The sequence below is a fragment of the Stegostoma tigrinum genome, chromosome 8 (genome assembly GCF_030684315.1).
Source record: "Stegostoma tigrinum isolate sSteTig4 chromosome 8, sSteTig4.hap1, whole genome shotgun sequence".
NCBI lineage: Eukaryota > Metazoa > Chordata > Chondrichthyes > Orectolobiformes > Stegostomatidae > Stegostoma > Stegostoma tigrinum.
The window spans coordinates 98,698,231-98,715,554 of NC_081361.1; the positions used below are offsets into that span (position 1 = coordinate 98,698,231).

A 17,324-nucleotide genomic window follows, 5' to 3' on the forward strand; every position below is an offset into this window, starting at 1 on the left:
CAGATAATGTTCTGGGAATGTGGGTTTGAATCCCACCATGGCAGATGGTGGAATTTGAATTCAGTGAAAATCTGGAATTAAGAATCTAATGATGGCCATGAATTAATTGTTGATTGTTGGAAAAACCCATCTGGTTCACTGATGTCTTCACCTGGATCTGGCCTAAATGTGACTTCAGACCCACAGCAATGAGGTTGACTCTAACTGCCCTCTAGGCAATTAGGATGGGCAAGAAATGCTGCCTGATCAGTGACGCCCTCATCCCACGAATGAATTAAAAAAGAAATTTCTGGATTAAACTCCATCTACCATCTCTCTGCACAAGTAACCAACTAACCATCAGAGATCATAGAATCCCTCAGGCTTTGATTCCCCCTCAGGTAACTGTCTGTGTGGAACTTGCATATTCTCCCTGCATCTGCGTGGGTTTCCTCCGGGTGCTTTGGTTTCCTTCCACAGTCCAAAGATGTGCAGGCTAGGTGGATTGCCCGTAGTGTTCTGGGATGTGTAGATTAGGTGGGTTTGGAGAATGGGTCTGGTTTGGTGTGGACTTGTTGGGCCAAAGGACCTGTTTCCAAACGGTAGGGATTCTATGGATGGATTTATATATACTAAAAATAACAAAGGTCCCAACATTGATTCCTGAGAACACCGCTAGTCACAGCCCTCCATTCAGAAACGCACCCTTCCACTGCTACCCTCTGTCTTCGATGACAGAACCAGTTTTTTTATGCATCTTGCAAGCTCACCTCTGACCCCATACCTTCTGTATCAGCCTGTCATGAGGGACATTGTCAAAGGTCATACCGAAGTCCAGCAATTTCCTCCCTTGCCTCCCTTAGTATTCTGGGCTATATCCTATCAGTCCCCAAGAGCCCCACTACTCCTCCTTTTTGATCTCAACATGACCCAAACTATCTGCACACCCCTTCCCAGACTCATCATCCACCAAGTCCTTCTCTGTGGTGAATATGATGCAAAGTACTCATTTAATACCTCGCTCATTTCCGCTGGCTCCACACATAAATTCCCTTCCCTGTCCTGAAGTGGGCCAACCCTCTGCCAGGCTACCCTCTTGCTCTTTATATGTATAAAATTCCTTGGGGTTTCCTTAATCCAGTTGGCTGATGACTTTTCATGACCCCTTTTAGCCCTCCTAACTCCTTGCTTAAATTTCTTTCAACTTTCCTTGTATTCCACCCTTGATTTGTGTGTTCCCAGCCTCCTAACCTTGACAAATGCTTCCTTTTTCTTTTTGACTAGGCTCACAATATCTCTCATTATCCAAGGTTCCCTAAACTTGCCATATTTATCCTTCATCCTTAAAGGAATATGTCGGTTCTGAGTTCCCAGCAACTTACACTTGAAAGCCTTCCACATATCTTCACTTCACAACTACACTTATCTTTATCCATCAGTATCTTAAAGTTTACTGCATTGTTATCATTGTTCCCGAGCTGCTCCCCTGCTGAGACATTGACCACCTGGCCAGGGTCATTCCCCAGCAGTAGGCCCAGTACGGCCCCTTTCCTCATTGGAATATCTACATATTGTTTCAAGAAGCCCTCCTGGATGATCCTTAAAAATTCTTTCCCGTCTGCGCCCCAAGCACTAAGTGAGTCCCAGTCAATATATTGGAAGTTAAAATCATCCACGACAACAACTCTGTTACTTTTACAAGTTGCCAAAATCTGCCTACATATCCATTCTTCTATCTGCTGCTGGCTGTTGGGAGACCTATGATGAGCCCCAAACATTGTGATTACACCCTTCCTGTTCCTAAGCTCCACCCATAATGCCTTACTATATGAGCCATCCAAGGTGTCCCCCTGCAATACAGCTGTGATATACACCTTAACAAGTAGTGCAACTCTCCCACCCTTTTTACATCCCCCTCTATCCCACTTGAAATATCTGTATCCTGGAACATTAAGCTGCCAATCTTGTCCCTCCCTTAACCAAATCTCCGTAATAGCAACAACATCTTAGTTCCAAGTACTAATCCAAGCTCTAAGCTCTGAGGTGGTATGGGCTGAGGTCAGAAACGGGAGAGGAGAGGTAATGCTGCTGGGAGTTTTTTATAGGCCCCCACAAAGTTCCAAGGATGTGGAGGGGAGGATCAGCAAAACTGTTCTGGGCAGGAGTGAAAGGAACAGAGTGGTCATTATGGGAGACTTTAACTTCCCTAACATTGACTAGAAATGCTGTAACTCTAGTACGTCGGATGGATCAGTTTTTGTCCAATGTGTGCAGGAGGGTTTCCTGACTCAGTATTTCGAAGGGCCGACAAGAGGGGAGGCCACACTGGATCTAGTACTTGGTAATGAACCAGGCCAGGTGTTTGATTTAGTGATAGGTGAGCACTTTGGAGATAGTGACCATAATTCGGTTGTGTTTACTTTAGCAATGGAAAGGGATAGGAACATGCCACAGGGCAAGAGTTATAGATGGGGGAAGGGCAATTATAATGAGATTAGGCAAGACTTAGGAGGCATAGAATGGGTTAGCAAAATGCAAAGGATGGGGACAATAGAAATGTGGAGCTGGTTTAAGGAACAGATATTGCGAGTCCTTGATAGGTATGTCCCTGTCTGGCAGGGAGGAAGCGATAAAGTAAGGGAACTGTGGTTTCCTAAAGAAATTATACCTCTTGTTAAGCGGAAGAAGGAGGCTTATGTGACAATGAAACGAGATGGTTCAGATGAGGCGATGGAGAGTTACAGATTAGCTAGGAAGGATTTAAAGAGAAAGTTAAGAAGAGCAAGGAGGGGACATGAGCAGACATTGGCAGGTAGAATAAAGGAGAACCCCAAAGCTTTCTATAGGTATGTGAGGAATAAGAGGATGACTAGGGGAGGAATAGGGCCAGTCAAAGACAGAAGTGGGAAGTTGTGTGTGGACCCTGTGGAGATTGGACAGGTGCTAAATGATTATTTCTCATCTGTTTTTACTGAGGAACAGGAGAATATTGTAGAGGAGATGACTGAGTTACAGGCTACTAGAATTGAAAAGATTAACATTAGTCAGGAGGAGATGTTATCAATTCTAGAAGGTGTGAAGGTAGATAAAACCCCTGGGCCAGATGGGATTTTTCCGAGGATTGTCCGGGAAGCTAGGGAAGTGGTGGCAGAGCCTTTGGCCTTGATCTTTGAGTCCTCATTGTCTACAGGTTTAGTACCAGAGGACTTGAGGATTGCAAACGTTGTGCCCTTGTTCAAGAAGGGCAGTACGGATGACCCAGGTAATTATAGATCTGTGAGCCTTACGTCTGTTGTAGGAAAATTTTTGGAAAGGATTTTAAGAGATAGGATTTATAATCATCTAGCAAACAACAATTTGATTGGAGATAGTCAGCGTGGATTCGTCAAGGGCAGGTTGTGTCTCACAAACCTCATGGAGTTTTTTGAGAAGATGACCAAGTATGTGGATGAGGGTAGGGCAGTTGATGTGGTGTACATGGGCTTCAGTAAAGCCTTTGATACAGAGGCACGGGACTGGGGGAGATTTAGCTGGATTTCTGTAAGAAGGCAATGAGTGGTGGTTGATGGAAAATATTCAGCCTGGAGTCCAGTTACTAGTGGTGTGCCTTAAGGATCTGTTTTGGGACCACTGCTGTTTGTCATTTTTATAAATGACTTGCACGCAGGCATTAGTGGATGGGTTAGTAAGTTTGAAGATGATACTAAAGTTGATAGAGTGGTGGACAGTGTGGAAGAATAGAGAGTTTTGAGAAGATTTGTAGCTCAGGTTGAGGTTCTGGATGTGAGTTTGCTCGCTGAGCTGGAAGGTTAGTTTTCAGATGTTTCGTCACCATTCTAGGTAGCATCATCAGTGAGCCTCCGACGATAACCCTATTGCAGCTTCATCGGAGGCTCACTGATGATGTTACCTAGAATGGTGACGAAACGTCTGAAAACTAACCTTTCAGCTCAGCGAGCAAACTCACATCCAGAGTGTGGAAGAATGTTGCAGGTTGCAGGGAGACTTGGATAAACTGCAGAATTAGGCCGAAAGGTGGCAAATGGAGTTTAATATGGATAAATGTCAGGTGATTCACTTTGGGAGGAATAATAGGAAGGCAGAATACCGGGTCAATGGAAAGATTCTTGGTAGTGTAGATGTGCAGAGGGATCTTGGTGTCCATGTATATAGATCCCTGAAAGCTGCCACCCATGTTGATAGTGCTGTTAAGAAGACTTAGGGTGTTTTAGGTTTTATTGGTAGAGGGATTGAGTTCTGGAGACGTGATATAATGCTGCAACTGTACAAAACACTAGGAGTGGAAGGATGTGGAAGCATTGGAAAAGGTGCAGAGGAGATTTACGAGGATGCTGCCTGGTCTGGAGTGCAGGCCCTATGAAGAAGGGCTGAGGGACTTGGGTCTGTTCTCATTGGAGAGAAGGATGCTAAGAGGGATTTAACAGAGACATAGAAGATGATCAGAGGGTTAGATAGGGTGGACAGTGAGAGTCTTTTTCCAAGGTGATAACTTCAGCTTGTACAAGGGGGCATAGCTACAAATTGAGGGGTGATAGATTTAAGACAGATGTCATAGGCAGGTTCTTTACTCAGAGAGTGGTAAGGGCGTGGAACGCCCTGCCTGCCAATGTAGTTAACTCAGCCACATTAGGGGCATTTAAACAGTCCTTGGACAAGCATATGGATAATGATGGGATAGTGTAGGGGGTTGGGCTTAGATTAGTTCACAGGTCAGCGCAACATCGAGGGCCGAAGGGCCTGTTCTGCACTGTATTGTTCTGTGCTCTATGTTCTAGGTTCTATGTTCATCTGCCTTACCTGTTACATTTCTCGCATTGAAACAGATACACCTCAGCCCACCAGATCCACTTTGAGGGTAGGGCAGTTGACGTGGTGTACATGGATCTCAGTAAAGCCTTTGATACAGAGGCACGGGATTGAGGGAGATTTAGCAGGCTTTCTGTAAGAAGGCAACGAGTGGTGGTTGATGGAAAATATTCAGCCTGGAGTCCAGTTACCAGTGGTGTGCCTTAAGGATCTGTTTTGGGACCACTGCTGTTTGTCATTTTTATAAATGACTTGGACGCAGGCATTAGTGGATGGGTTAGTAAGTTTGCAGATGATACAAAAGTCGGTGGAGTGGTAGACAGTGTGGAAGAATAGAGAGTTTTGAGAAGATTTGTAGCTGCCAGTGTAGTTAACTCAGCCACATTAGGGGCATTTAAACAGCACCACACCCTGCCTACTCTTCCTCTGAGTCTTACTGGCCCTATTCTCTCATCCCCTTTCAGCCCATTCACTTTGCATTGATTCGCACACCCCTGCCAAGCTAGGTTAAATCCCCCAGTGTGACACCAACAAACCTCTCAGCCAGAATATTTGTGTGCCTCCAGTTTAGATGCCACCCGTTCTTCTTGCACAGGCCTCACCTGTCCTGAAAGAGATCCCAATGGTCCAGATATCTGAAACCCTCCCTCCTATACCATCCATTTAGCCATGCCTTGAGCTGTACTATGTTCCTATTTCTTGCCTCACTGGCGTGTGGCACAGGGAGTAATCCTGACATTACAACCTTGGAGGTCCTTCTTTTTAACTTTCTACCTAACTCCCTGAAGTGCTGCTGTAGGACCTCATCACTCATCTTATACCTGCTGTTAGTACAGATACGTGCCACAACCTGTGGCTGTTCACTCTATCACTTCAGAATCCTTTCTGCCAATTCAGAGATATCCTGCAACCTGGCAACTGGGAGGCAACATACCGCCCTTTTACATCCAGAGAAGTGCCTATCTGTACCCCTAACTGTAGAGTCCCCTATAACTACTGCTCTAGTGCTCTTTGTCCTTCTCTTCTTAAGAACAGAGCCAGCTGTGGTGCCACCAATCTGCCTGCTGCTGCTGTTGCCCCCGATAGGTCATCCCCTCCCCCACAACAGTATCCAGAACGGTATACTTGTTAGAGAAGGTGTCAGCCACAGGGGATTCCTGCACTGGTTGCCTGCCCCATCTATCTGTCTGCACCTTGCGTGTCACCATATCTCCAAAACTCCCGGCAATGATGTTTTCTGCATCCCTCCCCCATACTCCTACGTGCATCTAACTGCTGCTTCAACCTATCTATGCGGCTTGTGAGGAGAAAATGTTAGCCCTTATTTCAATGGGGTTGGAGTATAAGAGTGGGAATGTCTTACTGCAACTGTACAAGGTGCTGGTGAGACCACATCTGGAGCACTGTGAGCAGTTTTTATCCCCTTATTTAAGAAAATACATCAATTCATTAAAGGCAGCTCAGAGACGGTTAATTAGGATGAACCCTGGATGGGTGGACCGTCTTATGAGTAAAGGCTAAACAGTTTGGGACTCTACTCACTGAGGTTTAGAAGAATGAGAGGTGATTTCATTGAAACATATAGGGTTCTTAAGGATCTTTTCAGGGTAAATGCTGAGAAGATCTTTCTCATGGGAGAATCTAGGACCAGAGGGCACAGTCTCAGAATAAAGAGGTGCCAATTTAAGACTGAGATGAGGAGGAATTTCCTCTCTCAGAGGGTTAAGAGTCTTTGGAATTTCTTGCCACAGAGAGCTGCGGGGACAGAATTCTTGTGATAGATAGAATTTCGATCAGTTGGGTAATCAACGGTTAAGGAGAAACACAGGAAAGTAGATGTGATCAGCCAGGATTCTATTGAATGGTGGAGCAGGCTTGAGGGGTTGAGTGGCCTACTCCTGTTCCTATTTCTTAGGGTCTTACCTTGGAATGGTTTATTATATGTTAAATGTGCTTTAGAAATACAAGATGTTATTGTTATTCTTTTTATTGATCACAATTTATACAAAAAGAGATTCAAAGGATTCATAGAACAATATTCTGGATTGTCGAGTAACTAGTCAGTGTTCTTATAAAAAAATAAGACCATAAGAACTGATGAAGGGTCCAGGCCTGAAACGTCAGCTTTCCTGCTCCTCTGATGCTGCTTGGCCTGCTGTATTCATCCAGCTCCAAACCTTGTGATCTCGGATTCCCCAGCTTCTGCAGTTCCTATTATCTCAGACCATAAGAACTAGCAGCAGGAGTAGGCCATTCACTTCCTTTAGTCTGCTCCATTTAATCCAATCATAGCTGATCTCATTTCGGCCTCAGCTCCACTTTTCTGCCTGCCGTCCATAACCCTTCAACCTATCGCTAATTAAAAATCTGTCTGTCTCGTCCTTAAATTTACTCAAAGTCCCAGCAGCCACTGCAGTCTGGGTGAGTGAAATCCACAGATTCATGGCCCTTTGAGAGAAGTAATTTCTCTTCATATTTGTCTTAAATCTGCAGGCCTTTATCCCAAAACAATGACCTCTCATTCTAGATTGTCCGAGAAGAGGAAACAACCTCTCTGCTTTCTAACAGCACCAAGCAAAACCAAATGACAATTTCAGTGCACACATCACAATGATCTCTCAAATCACTTTTAAACAAATAAATTACTTCATAAATGTAATGACTGCGGTCATATAAGAAACATGGCAGCCAAATCACACTCAGAAATCCTCCACAAACACCAATGTGATGACCGAATAATCTGCTTTTCTTCTGTGATGTTGTTTGTTGGTCAAATATTGTGCAGGACACCAGGGGATATCTCTCCCTGCACTTCTTCAAAAATCATGTCAAGTTATCTTTTATGTCAACTTGATAAGACAGTTGAGGGTTCAGTTTAACATATCTTTAAAAATGCATGTCGATCGGTGTAGCCCTCCCTCAGTATGACTCTAGAATGTCATTTTAGAGTTTTGCGCTCAGGTTCTGGCTGGAAAATGTGAGTTTCTTTTTATTTGTTCATGGGATGAGGGTCTCACTGACTAGGCAGCATTTATTGCCCATGCCTAATTGTCCAGATGGCAGTTAAGAGTCTGTCATATTGCTCTGTGTCTGGAGTCATATGAGGGCCAGATCAGGTAAGGATGGAAGATTTCCTTCCCTAAAGGATATTAACATGGTTGCACAGTCACCTTAGACTAGCTGACTTTAATTTCCAGACTTTTTTTTATATTGGATTCAATTTCCCCATCTGCTGTGATGAGATTCAAACTTATGTCCTCAGAACATTAACCCACAGTTTTGGAGTACCAGCTCATCAGCATTTCCATGATGCCACCATCTCCCCAAGAGTAAACAATAAAACATCAAGTAAATAATCAACATATTTTCATTAACTCCAGTTCTCCATGGTCCCTCCCTGATGCGTTCAATGCTCTCTATGCTCAGTTTGAGCAGAATGCCAGCGGTGCAATGTCACCTGCCCTGACAGCACCAGACACACACATTCCCTCGGTCACCACTGCAGACATCAGATCAAACTTCCTGGGAGACAAACCAAGGAAAGCGATGGGCCCGGATGGTATTCCAGGCCAAGCACTCAGATCCTGTGTGAACCTACTGGCCGAGGTATTCACTGACATCTTTAACCTCTCCCTTCTACAACTGAAGTCCTCACCTGCTTCAAGAAGACCACCATCATCCCCACACCTATGGAAGCACATGCAACGTGCCTTAATGAGTACCACCCAGTGGTTTAGATTTCAATAATCAAGAGGTGCTTCGCGAGGCTGGTCGTGGCCCACATTAAAGCCAGTTTCCCAGCCTGCCTCGATCCCCTGCAATTTGTTTACCAAAGTAAAGGGTTCAGAGCAGACACTATTTCCCTAGGCCCGCACTCATCCTGGGAATAAGGACAACAAAGACACCCATGTCATATTCCAGCTCATTGTCTACAGTTCCACCTTCAACATCATTATCCCCTCCAGACTGATCACAAAACTCCGGGACCTAGTTTCTTGGCTCCGCTCTCTGCAACTGGATTCTCAGCTTTCTGACCCACAGACCGCGATCTGTGAGGATAGGTAACTGCACCCCCTCCACCATAACGCTCAACACTAGATGTTCCCAAGGATATGTCCTCAGACTGTACTCTCTGTAGACTCAAAACTCTGTATCCAAATTCCGAATGAATGCTATCTACAAGTTTGCTGACAACACCACTGTGGTAGGATGGATATCAAACAACAATGTGTCAGAATACAGAAAGATGACAATAGGCTTGCTGATGTGATGCTATGATAACAACGTCTTTCTCAAAACTAAAGAACTGATCATTGACTTCAGAAAGAAAGGAGGAGAGCACACACCAAACTGTATCAATGGAATGGATGTTGAGAGGGTTGAGAACATCAAGTTCCTAAGAATGATGATAACTAACAACCTGTCCTGGATTTTCTATGTAGATGCGACGGTCAAGAAAGCACAACAATGCCTCTTCTTCCTCAGGTGGCTCAGGAAATCTGGCATGTCCATAAGGTCCCTCACCAACTTCTACAGATGTACCATCGAAAGCATACTGTCCTGGGGACATAACAGCCTGGTATGGCAACTGCTCTTCCCTGGGCCACAAGAAGCTACAGAAGGTGGTGTGCACATCCCAGACCATCAGAGAGGCCAACCTTCCCTCTATGGAACTGCAGATGCTGGAGAATCTGGGAGAACAAGGTACAGAGCTGGATGAACACAGCAGGCCAAGCAGCATCATAGGAGCAGGAAAGATGACATTTCGGGCCTCGACCCTTCTTCAGAAATTTCTGAAGAAGGGTCAAGGCCCAAAACATCAGCTTTCCTGCTCCTATGATGCTGTTTGGCCTGCTGTGTTCATCCAGCTCTACACCTTGTTATCTCTTCCATCCGTGGACGCTATTTAGACTTCTAGTTACCATGGAAAGGTCACCAGTATGATCAAAGATCCCTCCCACCCTGGTAACGATCTCCTACAACCTCTTCTGTTAGGCGGAAGATACAAAAGCTTGAGCACTCAAATCAACAGGTTCAAGAACAGCTTCTTCCCTGCTGTTATTGGACTGATAAATGGATTCTGTAACTTCAAATAATGCTGATCTTGTTAATGTTGATCTTGCCTTGAAAGCGTGGTGTAACCTGTATGCCTTACTCTGTCCAAGATGTTTTTCACCCTATGATTTGTATGTCCTTGTTTATGATGTTTTGCCTGTACTGCTCACAAACAAAGCTTTTCATTGCACTTGGGTACATGTGACAATAAATCAAATCAATCGATCAAAAATTAAAGGTTTATTGCTATAACTGATAGTCAGGAATAATGAATGGTATAGCTTTCAACAAGAGTTAAAATTGGAGCTCATGTTTTTAAAAAGAATTGATATAACAAAGAGTCTCACATTCACAGCTGTTACAGCTGAGGTTTTGGTAACATTGATTAATGGGGTTACACTTCAGCACAGTCACACACACAGTCAGTATGGGAATCCACAGAGAGGATCCTATCTGCAGACTTCTTCCAGAAACTTAACATAGCAGCCGCAGTCACGGAGTGATCTGTTAATAAATTAAGACATATTTAGGTTTGAGCAGGATTAGGTTAAAAGGAATACTTGCTTCCACATTCGAGTGTAATTTATAATATATCAAACATCTCTGGTTTTGTATTGTTTCCTTTTATACTGAGAGAGGCCATTTAACCCATTATGCCTATTTCAATTCTTTGAAAGAACTGCTGAATCTGAACTGTACCCATTCTTATTTGCCCTTAGTCCTGCAGATTTGTCCTTGCATGTCAGCTTTTAAGTCAACTCAGTGTGGAGCTGGAGGAACACAGCAGGACAGGCAGCATCAGAGGAATAGGAAAGTTGTCATTTTGGGTTGGGACCCACAGACCATGAGACCATAAGACATAGGAGTGGAAGTAAGGCCATTCGGCCCATCCAGGCCACTCCGCCATTTAAATCATACCTGATGGGCATTTCAACTTCACTTCCTTGCACTCTCCCCGTAGCCGTTGATTCCTTCTGAGATCAAGAATTTGTCAATCTCTGCCTTGAAGGCATCCAACGTCCCGGCCTTCACTGCACTCCGCGGCAATGAATTCCACAAGCCCACCACTCTCTGGTTGAACAAATGTCGTCTCATTTCAGTTTTAAATTTACCCCCTCTAATTTTAAGGCTGTGCCCACAGGTCATAGTCTCCCCGCCTAATGGAAACAACTTCCTAGCGTCCACCCCTCCTAAACCATACATTATCTTGTAAGTTTCAATTAGATCTCCCCTCAACCTTCTAAACCCTAATGAATACAATCCCTGGATCCTTAGCCGTTCATCATACATTAAACCTACCGTTCCAGGGATCATCCATGTGAATCTCCACTGGACAAACTCCAGCGCCAGTATGTCCTTCCTGAGGTGTGGGGCCCAAAATTGGACACAGTATTTTAAATGGGGCCTAACTAGAGCTTTATTAAGTCTCAGAAGCACATCGCTGCTTTTATATTCCAACCCTCTTGAGATAAACGACAACATTATATTCACTTTCTTAATCACGGACTCTACCTGCAAGTTAACCTTTAGAGAATCCTGGACCAACACTCCCAGATCCCTTTGCACTTCTGATTTGCAAATTTTCTCACTGTTTAGAAAATAGTCCATGCCTGTATTCTTTTTTCCAAAGTGCAAAACCTCACATTTACTCACATTGAATTCTATCAGCCATTTCCTGGACCACTCTCCTAAACTGTCTAGATCTTTCTGCAGCTTCCCCACCTCCTCAGTACTACCTGCCTGTCCGCGTATCTTTGTATCATCGGCAAACGTTTCCAGAATGCCCCCAGTCCCTTCATCCAGATCATTAATATATAAAGTGAACAGCTGCGGCCCCAACACTGAACGCTGTGGGACACCACTCGTCACTGGTTGCCATTCCGAGAAAGAGCCTTTTATCCCAACTCTCTGCCTTCTGTCAGACAGCCAATCTTCAATCCAAGCCAGTAGCTCACCGTGAACACCATGGGCCCTCACCTTGCTCAGTAGCCTCCCGTGAGGCACTATATCAAAGGCCTTTTGGAAGTCTAGATAGATAACATCTACTGGGTTTTCCTGGTTTAACAGACGTGTTACCTCTTCAAAGAATTCTAACAGGTTTGTCAGGCATGACCTCCCCTTACTAAATCCATGCTGACTTGTTTTAATCTGACCCTGCACTTCCAGAAATTTAGAAATCTCATCCTTGACAGTGGGTTCAAGAATTTTATCAACTACCGAGGTTAGGCTCATCAGCCCATAATTTTCCATCTTTTGCCTTGATCCTTCCTTGACCCGACCCAAAACACCAACTTTCCTGCTCCTCTGATGCTGCCTGGCCTGCTGCGTTTCTCCCGCACCATACTGTGTTGTCTCTGACTACAGCATCTACAGTTCCTGCTATCTCTGAGCATTTATGTCAATATTTTTCTTTTGACAGTAGCCAATAGCCACTCTCATAATGAGCTTTGACCCTGCAAAACCTGTCTGACTGATTACTGAGTTGCGATGGACATGTTTAACTTTAATGGGAGTATTGTCCGATGGAGGAGACCAAGCCAGATGCTCAGATTATAGTTTCTCCCACTCTACGGTAACAGTACAATCCAATCACTGAGCTTGACTCATTTTAAAACATCCAAGGTGTTGGTATTTGCTGACTGGTGGATAAACTAAGAACCAGAGACGACTGCAGATAATTATCTAAACAAAATATCTTTTGCAGTGTTACAGGGGAAAGGGCGATTGTGAGGTTAGCTGGGTTGTTCTTAATGATAACCAGGTATTCTGGGTACAATTGCCTCCCTCCTTCCTGCTACCAGTCTATGACTTTAAAATGAAATAAAGAACTGCGTGGAGATTTGGGAAGACAAGAAGAGATGGAGATCTGAAACAAAAACATGAACTGCTGTAGAAACTCATCAGGTCTGGCAGCACCTTTGAAGGGAGAAGGCAGAGTTAACATTTTGAGTCCAATGACCCTTTCTCATAACGGGAAAAAAAGAAGAGCTGAGAGGGGTTAACTGAACTCAAAATATCATCTCCACTTTCTCCTTCCACTTGCTGTTAGACCTGTCAAGTTTCTCCCAGAAATTTCTTCATTGTTTCAAAGTTTACATCCTTGTTATTTGCCGATCCAGTGATTTTGAAGCTGGTCAGTGTGATCTTTCTCTCTTCTTGTCTTCCCAGATCTCGACACGTGCTGTCCTACAGCAGGCCTCTACCACCTGTCACCCAGATTTTCCAAACTGCCACTGTGTAAAACAATGTGGCCACCACAGTACGACCCACAGACATACTCTTGTATTCATTGGTATCAATTCTTTCTACCCATTTATACAATAATAAATAAAATTAACTACTATAAACTTACTAGCTGGTACACAGTGGAAATTAACAATGCGAGAGAGTGTTTCAATTGGTGAACACCCTTCCAGGCAACGTTGAACTTGTTCGACTGAGTAGCATCTGGATTCCTGTCCTTCAAACTTGACAAGTTCTCCTAGTTCCACAAATGTTCTTCTAACTTTGCAATCTGAAATTCAATAAAATGTGATCAAACCTGGAGCCATTCAAGGAAATGCCACAGCACTTGAGTAAAAGCTCAGTCATAGAGTCATTTAAGGAATGCCTTAAAAGAGAGAAGTAAGATAAAGAGGGTTCAGGAGAGAATTTCAGAACTTAGGGCCCAGACAGCAGAAGGCACAGCTACTAATGGTGAAATCTTGGGAATTGGGGATACTCCCGAGGCAGAATGGGAAGAGCACAGAGAACTTAGAGGATTGTAGAGATGGATCAAATTAACATGATTAAAAAACAGTTGATATTCTCTTACCATCTTTGCAGGTTTGCCCTGGACATGTCCATGATTCGAAAAGGCACTCGACATCTTTGGCTTCCTCTTGATTTGGCATCAACAGCTTTTTTTCACCATTATTGAGTCCACAAATACCACATGTCTTACTCATCATGTGATCGAGTATAATCTACACACAAAGTCAAAGCTGATTAGAGTTATCGAGCTGTACAACATGGAAACAGACCCACTGGTCCAATTTCTCCACGCCGACCAGATATCCAAAATTAATTTTACCCATTGTCTGCATTTGGCCCATATCCTCTAAACACTTCCTAATCATTTAACCATTCAGGTGCCTGTTAAATGTTGTAATTTTACCAGCCTCCCCCACTTCCTCTGGCAGCTCTTTCCATACACGCACCACCTTCTGCTAGAAAAATTGCCCCTTAGGTCCCTTTTATATCTTTTCTCTCTCACCTTAAAACTATGCCCTCTAGTTTTGGACTCCTCTATGCTGGGAAAAAGATCTTGGCTATTCCCTCTATCTATGCTCCTAATTATTTTATAAACCTCAATAAGGCCACCCCTCAGCCTCCAACACTCCAGGGAAAATAGCCCCAGTCTATTCAGCCTCGCCCTATAGCTCAAACCCTCCAGTGCTGGCAACATCCTTGTACATCTCTTCTGTATGCTTTCAAGTTAAACAACATCTTTTCTATAGCAGGGAGGCCAGAACTGAATGCAGTATTATAAAAGCATTTCAGAATTAATTTATATTGGACTACTGCACATATAGGTTACATTTAGAGCTGGAACCTGAGAATTAATGACAGATACCTGCACACTGTTTCCATCAAAGAACAATTGTTCAATATTGATTGATGATGCTTTTAAAATAATTCCTGTCCCATTCTGCCAAGCGCGTACATCTGGAATAAAATGATTGTTCAAGTTGACATTTGATCTTCTGGCAATCTCTAAAGATAATGTGCTGCTACTATACTAATGGTGTAACACAACAAAGAACTTACAAGTGCCCAATCAGAAGATGATTGCATGTGGTAATATGTGAATTGACCATATGAGACTCTGGAAGAATGGAAATGCACTTGAAGCAAGTCAGAGGACGCTGACTAGATTGATAGCTGGAATGAGCAGGGAGTCTTTTCAGGAAAGTTTGGTCCGAATGGGCTTGAATCCACTGGAGTTTAGAAGAGTACTGGGGAGATGACTACATTGTATAAGAGCCTGAATGGTTGAGACATGGAAAGGATGCTTTCTCTTGTCAGTGTGTCCAGGCCTGGGGACGCCTGTTTGAAATTAGGAAGACCTTTTCATGGAGATAATGCGAACTTCTTTCCTTTCAGAGCAGCCTTGGAATGCTCTGCCTCAGAAGGTGTAGAGGCTGTGGAATATTTTTATGACAGAGGTGAACAGAATATTATAAAAGTAAAACATTGTGGATGCTAGAATTCTGAAATAAACACAGAGAATCCTGAAGAAACTCAACAGGTCGGGCACCATCTGCTGAGAAAGAAATAGTCAACGTTTTGAGTCCGATATGACTTTCTTCAATTCTGAAGTTCGGTGAATGGGATCCCCTTCAGTCATTGCAGTTCTGAGATAGAACAACGTGTCTCTTGAAGGAGAACTTGCATGTGATTTTCCTATATATCTGCTTCCATTGTCCTTATGTGTAATCAAAGTTGTGGGTTTGGAAGGTACTGTCCAAGGAACCTGGGTGAGTTGCTCTTTTACCTGATTTCATTATTTTTGTTCTGAGGAAGGGTCACTGGATCCGAAACGTTAACTCTGATTTTTCTTCATGAATGCTGCCAGACCTGCTGAGCTTTTATAGAACATAGAACATAGAACATAACAGCACAGTCCAGGCCCTTCGGCTCTCGATGTTGTGCCGACCTGTCATACCGATCTCAAGCCCATCTAACCTACACTATTCCATGTACGTCCATATGCTTATCCAATGATGACTTAAATGTACCTTAAGTTGGCGAATCTACTACTGTTGCAGGCAAAGCATTCCATTCCCTTACTACTCTCTGAGTAAAGAAACTACCTCTGACATCTGTCCTATATCTTTCACCCCTCAATTTAAAGCTATGCCCCCTTGTGCTTGCCGACACCATCCTAGGAAAAAGGCTCTCCCTATCCACCCTATCTAACCCTCTGATTATTTTATATGTCTCAATTAAGTCACCTCTCAACCTTCTTCTCTCTAATGAAAACAGCCTCAAGTCCCTCAGCTTTTCCTCATAAGACCTTCCCTCCATACCAGGCAACATCCTGGTAAATCTCCTCTGTACCCTTTCCATAGCTTCCACATCCTTCTTATAATGCGGTGACCAGAACTGTACACAATACTCCAACGGCAGCCACACCAGAGTTTTGTACAGCTGCAGCATAATATGGCTTTGCTCCTGATTTACAGCATCTGTAGCTCTTTTGGTCCTCTCAGATGAATCACACTCTGCACTAAATTTCTATTCTGGAAACTTCATACAATTTTCAATTTGCTATTAATCATTTCTCCATGCTAGTTGTGTCTATATTCTAATTGCCCAATACTGCATTACGTTAGAAAAGGTACAATTTTCTTCACTTGTAAAAGAATTACTCACTTTGTATGACCTTTTCTTCATTGCTCAAAGTGATTTCAACATTGTCCACCAAGAACTTTATACCATACCGTGTTGGATATGCTTCAATTACACTGTTACAATTAAAATAGAACTTCTGTCAGAATATCATATAATAGTCAGGAGAAATGCAGCAAAAAAAGACTTGGGCATTGGTTATGTTCTTGAAAGCCACTGAGTCATAGAGTTGTACAACATAGAAACAGACTGTTCGGTCCAATTGTACCATATCCTTTGAAACCTTCCTATTCATATGCCCATCCAGAGACCTTTTAAATGTTATAATTGCACCAGCCTCCCCCACTTCCTTTGGCAGTGCAACCAGACATGCAGCAGCCTTTGTGTGAAAAGGTTGCCCTGTAGGTCACTTTTATATCTTTCCCGTCTCACCTTAAACATATGACCTTTTGTTTTGGACTCTCCTATCCTGGAGAAAAGACCTTGGCTATTTACTCTATCCATGCCTCTCATGATTTTATAAACTTCTATCAGAGCATCTCCCAACTTCTGATGCTCCATGGAACATGGCCCCAGCCTATTCAGTCTCTCCTTATAGCTGAAAACCTCCAACTTCAGCAACGTCCTTGTAAGCAGAAGTTGCTGGAAAAGCTCAGCAGGCTTGGTAGCATTTGTGAAGAAAAGATCAGAGTTAATGTTTTGGGTCACTGTTAGCTCTGATTTTTTCTTCATAAATGCTGCCAGACCTGCTGAACTTTTGCAGCAACTTCTGTTTTTGTTCCTGATATGCAGCATCCACAGTTCTTTTTGTTCTTATTTAACGTCCTTGTCCATCTTTTCTGAACTGTTCCAAGTTTAACAGCATCATTTCTATAGCAGGGAGATAACGGGTAAACTGATTTGATTTGCTTTGGTTTATTATTGTCATGTACTGAGATACTGAGAGAAGTATTGTTTTGTGTGCCATAAGGGCAGATCATTTCATACAAAATACATCACAGTAACAGAACATATTGCAAAATATAGTGTTCTAACTACAGAAAAGGTGCAGAGAGAGATCAACATTAGAA

At 43.3% G+C, this 17,324-nt stretch overlaps 1 protein-coding gene across 1 annotated transcript in view; it reads right to left on the reverse strand.

Moving 5' to 3' along the window:
* Positions 1 to 8,546: 8,546 nt before the first annotated feature.
* LOC125456372 (vitellogenin-like) overlaps positions 8,547 to 17,324 on the reverse strand; it is a 201,883-nt gene continuing 193,105 nt past the window's right edge. The window contains exons 33-37 of the mRNA XM_059647698.1: positions 16,279 to 16,370; positions 14,477 to 14,568; positions 13,676 to 13,826; positions 13,224 to 13,375; positions 8,547 to 8,621 (exon numbers count right to left, since the gene is read on the reverse strand). Coding sequence (XP_059503681.1) covers positions 8,547 to 8,621; positions 13,224 to 13,375; positions 13,676 to 13,826; positions 14,477 to 14,568; positions 16,279 to 16,370 — 562 coding nt within the window. The remainder of the gene's footprint in view (positions 8,622 to 13,223; positions 13,376 to 13,675; positions 13,827 to 14,476; positions 14,569 to 16,278; positions 16,371 to 17,324) is intronic.